Source organism: Fistularia commersonii, chromosome 7 (genome assembly GCF_037954325.1).
Source record: "Fistularia commersonii isolate RoL2024-O1a breed Wild chromosome 7, RoL_Fcom_v1.0, whole genome shotgun sequence".
NCBI classification, from domain to species: domain Eukaryota; kingdom Metazoa; phylum Chordata; class Actinopteri; order Syngnathiformes; family Fistulariidae; genus Fistularia; species Fistularia commersonii.
This window is the reverse complement of record NC_141290.1, coordinates 6061972-6070000: the sequence shown is the minus strand read 5'-3', so window position 1 is coordinate 6070000 and position 8029 is coordinate 6061972. Positions and strand designations below refer to the sequence as shown.

Here is an 8029-nt window from a genome sequence, read left to right as displayed (position 1 = left end):
AAGGCCGGCCGGCCGTACGGGAACCTGACCGGCAGCTCCGCGGCGCCGGCGGGATCCGCGGCGGAGACCCCGACCAGGCTGGCCACCGCGGACTTGACGCGGGTGAACATGGTCGCGGCGTGAAAGGCGCGCACACACGCATGCACACACGCATATAAACACAACACGCACACACACGCACGCACATACACAAACACACACGCACACACACACGGCTGATTGTCCGCACTCCCGGAACGCGGAAATAAAAAGAAAGGTGTTTGTGTGTGTGTATGTGTGTGTGTGTGTGTATAGCAGGGGGTCACGTGACCAACCGGTCCTCGCTGGTGCTCCAGTGAGCAGCTAGTGTATGTGTGTGTGCGTGTATGTGTGTGTGTGTGTTTGTGTGTGGTGCAAAATGTGCGTAATCCCGGACTAGAAATGATCATCTGGTTTTCACACACATCTACATTATTAGCCATCTAGGGATGAGGTGCGTGTGTGTGTGTGTGTCCCGGACTAGTGCGTGTGTGTGAGTGTGTGTCCCGGACTAGAAGTGATCATCTGTTTTTCACAGACATCTACATTATTAGTCATCTATGGAAGAGGTGTGTGTGTGCGTGTGTGTGTGTGTGTATGTGTGTGCGTGTGTATGTGTGTGTGTGTGTGCTGCTAATTTTGAGATCCTCATCCAGGAGCTGCCAAGAGGGTCTCCATGATTTAAGTAAATCAACATTTGGGAATATCATTATTATTATTTTTATTGTTGCTATTTTTGTAACCATTTGATGATTTATATTGATGCACATTAACACAAGAGATTGTCATCATCATTATTATTATTATTATTCCCTTAACTAGTATTATTATTATTATCACCCTTGTAATGAAAACAATTCATGTTATTGGATTTATTAGTATTGTTCTAATTATTTTAAATTCAACTGTTTGATGATTTATGTTGATGCTCATTATCACAAGATTGTTATTATTATTGTTGTTATCATTATTATTATTATTATTATTATTATATATATTACCATTACAATTATTCACTTAACTATCATTATCACCCTTATAATGAAAATATTTAGAATGATTGGAATTATTAGTATTGATATTGTTCTATTTTGTAATTATTCTTCAATGTTTTAAATCAATATCAGATTAAGTAGTGATGGCAACAACATTAGGGAAAAAAATGTATGGATTTATTTACTTATCTACTTAAAAGAAACATGGACCCCAACATCCCTTGGGGGACATTTGATTGAATCTTCATATTGCTGAGTAATCGTTTCTCAAACATGAGCGTGCATTCCTCACAGAGGCTGTTGAATATCTACCAAACAGGGATGGATTTGTACCAGTTGACCTTTAATGCAAAATAATCCATCAAAACTCCAGATTTGGCTTCTCCATACCGAGCTTACCTGTCGATCCATGTTTATCGGACACCAACGCCTCCGGTGTCGTTTATATTCCTCATAGGTATATTTCAACAGGGTCAGCATATTCTGTGACTCCTTCATCTCGCGCTGCACATTGTTTTTTTTTTGGGTGTTTTTGTTCTTCAGCAGCTCTGGCTAATGTTAGCGGCTTCTCCAAGCGGGAGGCTGAGGCAGGTGAGGAGGTTGTGGAAGGCAGCCAGGTGAGCGATGTCCATCAGAACCACCAAAACACTGCAGCGGTAGGAGATGGTGGATCAGAACAAATGTATGAAAGGTGTTAAACAAGAAGGCTTCTTCCTTCTTAAGTAAGGCACCATGGTAGTAAATACACTGACCAAGAAGAGTACGCATTAACCCTCATATTATGTTAAGGGTCAATTTGACCCATTTCACCCATTGACCCAATGGGTCAAATTGACCCTTAACATAATATGAGGGTTAAAAAAAAAGTTATATCCAAAGTCAGAAGACAGTCGTCACCATGTCCGGTTCAGAAAATCTCTCATCTTACATGGAACAACCTTAAAATCTTAAGGGCCTCAGATGCAAAGAAAAGAACCTTGGTCAATAAGAAGCGCCATTCATTATCATTTATTCAAAGCCACCTTTGACCATCTTACCATCTTTTTTAATCAATATCAACACTCCAAAAAGCAAAGAGAGACAGTTTTTCTTTGACGGAGTCAATGACAAATGACCAGACTGCAGGTCGTGCAAAGACATTTTCTGATCTTATTTGCATAGAGACCAAACTTGTAGACCGTAACCACACCAGAGCTTCATCCGGCCTCTCGGTGGCTCTGAGGCGGCCAGTCTCCTCCCACGGCCTGCTGGATGATGTCATTTATAAGGAAGGCGCGCCTGACCCAAATGCAAGGACACTCAGGAGGTGCAAGGTCTTAAGGGGTTTGACGAGGAAGGTTAATGGAGAGCTGTGCTGGGACACGGTTGTCTCAGGAATCAGGAGCTGGCCGGGGTTGACGAGGACCCGGGGCCGACGAGGAGAGGCATCAGGGGGTCACAAGAGGTGTGACTTAAGGAGGTACCCGTTCTGGGAAGGCAACTGCTGGAGAACCGCCTCTGCTTCAAAGCTGAGAAACGGGAGTTTCGTGTTCCCGCAATTGCCTCTTGGTTACATCCTAGAGGGCGGACAGCTTCGTACACAACGGGATCGGCCAATTCCACAAACAACTCCAGAGGTTCCTGGGGTTTGCCAAGTTCTGCCGCTGCTCCATACGGGGTTACAGCCAAACAGCTACTCCGCAGACCGCCCTCACCTCAACCGGTACCACCTTCTCATGGACTTCTGAAGCCAACTCAGCCTTCCTGGACCTGAAACGGAAATTCTCCCGGGCACCCGTCCTCGTCCAGCCCGACGGTACCGCCTCTGAAACGGGGGCGGTACCGACCTTTCCCAACGCTCAGACTCTGATGGAAAGCTTCACCCTTGTGCTTTTTACTCCCGCAGGTAATCCCCGGGCGAGAGGAGCTACGATGTGGGGAATGGGGAACTTCTTGCCATCGAGCTTGCTTTGGAGGAGAACAATCCAGGCCATTGTGGGGGTTCTCTTCTCCAGGCCTTCAATCACTCCCCACATGCTTCCCCCACCATGATACCTACCAAGATTTCAATTGTCCTTGGACTCCTTTCCGGCAAAGCCCCGAGATGGGCCGAGGCCCGTCTCCAGGATCCTTCCAGCTTTGGTTGCGCCCTCAGGGAGTTCATTCGAGAATTTAAGCAAACCTTTGGCGAGGACTCTGACCACACCGCCCGGTCCAGATATCTTGGGAGGCTCACGCAAGGTCAGCTAGCTGTTTCCGACTTCGCCACGTGAGGATCTATCGAGGATCTGGCACTAAGGAACATTAATGAATGAGTGATTCTACAGAGAGCCGAGGGCCCATTGAGACCCTCAAAAGCAAAAAAAAAAAAAAAATTGTCAAAAATTGCGACACCACAGAGACACCACAGGATGCTCACTATTTCTGGAGGATCACGGGGAGAGGAAGCTCTCTCAGGAGCTGAGAGAACCGGCCCAGGTCGATCTTTACTCCTCGCTCTTACACCAGCTCATGTTGAAATGAGGTGTAATTTAATGATCCCATGCTTGGGAAATAATTTAGCAGCAGCAAGAAGTGACAGTGACAAGCTAGCTAAACATACAAGTAAAAAAATAGATACAATAAATAAACTCTGAAGTGTAGAAGTATAATCTACACAAAAAATCTCTGCATATTTACCAATGCACAGGAATAAATGATGAGCACTGGAAATGAGATGTTTGAGGATGTCTGTGGAGGACTACCCAAAGTCTCTGCAGAAATTAACCTCCAGTCAGAGTCCCCACTCAGCGCAAAGGACTTCCATGACGACATTTTAGATGTTTTGATGAAAGTCTGGCTGCGGGTCCACTGCATGTAGGAAGACCGTCACCCCCTTCTTGTCCACGTAAGCGGACCTCCAAGAAATGAAAAACCATAGTTTTCCTCAGTACACATTAACACATCCTCTCCAAAGCCTCTCCGAAAGTGAGTAGGGCCACGGAGCAGGTCGTCCACTGGGACCAGACGTTTTGGAGTCTGCGTAAACACTTGGTTTTAACTTGTTGGATCAAGAAAAGATGTCGGACATTGCTTCCTCTGGAAGACAACGGCCAGGTTGTGGTTCGGCGCTGGTCGCATCGCTAAGATCCGAGTGTGATCCGGTGGCATCGGGAGTGCGATGAAGATCAGTGGTTGCTTGAGTTGCTTGACGTGCGGTGTCAGGAACGCTGTATGCTTTGTCCCTGGAAATGCTATTTTTCCAAACAGTGCCTGTAACACGGCCGATGAAAAAGATTAATAATAAATAACACGAGGAAAAGTCCGTCCATCCATCTATCCATTTTCTATCCCCGCTTCGTCTTACTCCAGCTGATCGCTATACGGTATACACTTGTTTTTCGCTGGGGTTACGTTCCAAAAAGAACCCGTGATAGGCAAAATCCGTGAAGTAGAAACCTTTATTTTTTTTTACAATTATTATACAATTAAATACTCTATTATACATTGAAAAGAAAGAACAAACCATTTTACAGGCTCAATCATCTGTTTCACAAATAAAAGTACTGTACTTTAGAAACCTTTTTTTCAACAAATAACTTCTGTACTGTACTGTCAAATAATAATTTTAATCATCAATGTGAACAGAAGGCTTCAAATTGCAGAGATTAGCACCGCCCACCGCGACCCGAGTAATTGGATTAAACGGGAGAAAATTAAAAATGATTATGAAAAAAATTGAGGACAGTCGCAACCCTTTTTGCATCCTTATTAAAACTTATTGCTGCCGTCGTCCTTATGTTTATTTTCTTCCTTCTTTACGGAACAAACGGAAGATTCATTCATTCCGTAATGCCGACCTACAGCCGCATAGCTTTTACCTTCCCTTAGCATGTCCAGAAGTTTAACTTTATCTGCGATAGATAGCGTCTTCCGCTGCCTTTTGGACCCTGCAAGGTGCTTTTGTCGGTCCAGAGCGTTTTGTCAACATTATGGGTTTTAGAGAAACTCAAATTTGCAAGTACATAATGTAAATTTGGCAAGCTGTTTTACGTACGTGTACATATTAAACTGCAATGTTATTGACGCACAGGTAGGGAAGAAGCGGAGTGACTTTTTAGCCGATCAGAATGCAGAACACAATGCACGATGCAAAATCCGTGAAGTAGCGAAACCGTGAAAAGTAAACCGCGTTATAGCGAAGGATCACTGTATTTGTCTTCCTCCTGCGCACTAAAACCAAAGCGTCCGAATCGAACGGCCTCAGAATTTCACAGTAATTTCATCGGTCCTTTCATCGGGCTTATATTACGAAATTACAGTAATAGAAAGGTTTGCTCTTGATGTTGTTGTTAGAAGAATTGGGAAGGCCTTGCGCAGAAAACAGACAAAATGTCCATAAAGAGGTAGAGTGTTGGCTTGAAGGGTTGGTGGCCTCCACGCCACGGCCCCGGCTAGCCTGTCTGGACCCTCCGTCGGGTTTTTTGGCCGAAGCGCAGACCATCCATCCATCGCCAGAACAAAATACTTCATTTTTTGGGGTGTGGTTTGCGTTGGGTTGTTTGTTTTTACCCAGAAACAAGGGCGGTCGGGGCCTCGTCCACCCGCAAGACAGCCGGATTCAGAGTACGGCTTGTTTCGGCGGTACCTCGCAAGACCTTCTGGTTTAGTTCGGAGGGAGTGTGCGCACACACACTGTGCACACACATCGGACAGTGGGGATAATCGACGCTGGAAAATGAGAGGAAGCTGAATAAACAGTACAGACAGGAGGGGGGGTCTTTCATTATAAATGGGCTGGTTTTTAAAATGAAATAAAAATACACGGGATGAAGTCACGCTAATGAGAGTGAATTCAAGAAAGTGAAAGAAACGGAAAGTCGGAGGATCTTCGATCCGGGTCTGCTTTGACTGGATCTCCGGCGCTGCTTGGAAATCGACCTCGGACGACTTCTTCACCGTTTTCTCTTTGCAGATGACACTCCAAAGGTCTGTTTTCCAGCTCCATAATTTAACGATATCCAAATACAAAAGTGCAAATGCATTATGACACGTTTGTACAGGTTCCAGGGTACGTGGCGTCCACGTTTATGGTTCTGGTTCTCTCCTTTCAGTTTGTTCTGGCTTCGCAGACGATTGAAACCTGAAGGTGCGAGAGCCGAGTCAGCACATCATTGTTCAACGAGCGCTTTTTTTTTACATTTTAAACGGGAACAGGTTTTTAGAGGCATGGTGCGCATTTTATAGAAAATATCCAGCTTATGATCACGTGGCCTCCAACTCCTGTTTTTGATAAAACAACGAGGTACCTTTGTCACATGGATTTGCGAAGAGGTCCAAACTTCCACCTCAAATCAAACCTACCTTCTTTTTTTTCCAGCAAGCAGATTCCTAATTTAACAAATTTTATTTCTTCGGCTTCAAATCCCGACCCAGCTCTGGACCAGACTCTACAAAGAGCCAACATTCCCCTAGGAAGGGCAAAAACACCTAGAATAAGAATAAGAATAAGAATAAGAATAAGAATAAGAATAAGAATAAGAATAAGAATAAGAATAAGAATACGAATACGAATACGAATAAGAATAAGAACAACTTCCCAAAGGAAATTGTTATGCCAGAGTGACAAGAAAAACATAGCAATAATAAATATTAGTAGAAAATTGTATAAACAGTTAAAAAAAAAAAAGGGGGGGGAGAATAAGAAATACAAATAAATGCAAAGTGTCTTAAGGTCTTAAGTACCCAATGAAAGATAAGGAGTGCACAAGAGTATGAAAATTGAAAAAATATTGCACATGCAGCTGTTATTAAATGAAATATTGCAGAGTTATGAATATATATACAGATAAGTTATTACAATTTACAGTAAGTGGGTGAGATTTTTTTTTTTTTTTTTTTTTGTAAGGTTTAAGATTTTGAGATTCCCTGCGGCTGAAGGGAGAGGAATTGAAAAATCTGATAGCCTCAGGTAGGAAAGACCTCCTGTGGCTTGGTGGAGCTCCTTGGTGGTATCAGTCTACGGTGGTACAACATCTGCAGCATGGTCCTGCAGACGTTGAAAGATCTGACCCTCCTGAGGAAGAACGGGCGACTGACGCTTTTTAAAGATGGTGACCCTTCTTAAAGAACAAATCTCAACTCAACGCTGGCAGCCTCAACCAGAGAGCAAACCAGTTGCGCTAACAGTCGCATGCTAGTAACTATAATAAAAATAGCTTTGATACATTGGGCGGCGCAGGGGTTAGCACTTGAGCCTGCAGATACTCCGTGAATGCACGGGAATCCTAGACCGCTCTGACTGCAACTCATGGTCACCCCTGACGAAATGAGATGGTTTCTTTAACCGCTGATTCGGCTTACAATCGACGCTGGACCGAGAGTCAACCGCAGTCCTGGACGGACCTCACGATTTTCCGCTGTGATCGGTTCCTTTCTTTCCACCGGGAGCGTCACGGGTCACAAATCCCCACCTGTAGTACATAAAAACTACCCGTGACTTCGTCTTTAGACTGCTTGAACCCCTGAAACAAGGATTATGGCTCATAATTCAGGGAGTGAATCCGTTCCGGTAAAAGTGCCAGGTTGACACCATCGCTCATCAATAATCAATGGCTTTGCAGCAAAGCGCTCCACTGACCTAGTTTCGCCCCTGCTGCCGGGCCAGGGGAGGCCAAGAGCAGCAGACCGTACCTGAAGATTTTACACACGGTCTGGCATCATTTCACGTAAATTATTCAAATCGAACACGAGCTAGATGAATGAAAACATAAAAACATAAGCCGGATACACATGAGCACACGCCGCTAAGTTCTGGGTGTTTCTCCTAGCCTGGCATAACTTTTGCTTGTTGATGAAGTTGCGGTTATTCTCTGCCGGTTTGTTGCCTTGTTGACGCCTCTCCATCCAGCACCCGAGCTAACTCTCTCAGGACCTGGTGGTGGCGCCATCCGTAACGCCCCCCCAGAAGACGATCTCTGACAGGATGTGCTGGAGGCCGTCGCAGAGGTGGCGGCTTCCCTCGTTCCCGTACCACGGGTGGCGTTTACAGAGACAGG

The 8029-nt window shown here is 44.8% G+C and overlaps 1 protein-coding gene across 1 annotated transcript in view; it reads right to left on the bottom strand.

The window, feature by feature from the left end:
• ppm1h (protein phosphatase, Mg2+/Mn2+ dependent, 1H) overlaps window positions 1-250 on the bottom strand; it is a 20105-nt gene extending 19855 nt beyond the window's left edge. Inside the window, exon 1 of the mRNA XM_086149355.1 lies at window positions 1-250. This exon is cut by the window's left edge and continues 105 nt beyond it. Coding sequence (XP_086005481.1) covers window positions 1-110 — 110 coding nt within the window. The 5' untranslated portion in view covers window positions 111-250.
• Between the last annotated feature and the right edge of the window lie 7779 nt (window positions 251-8029).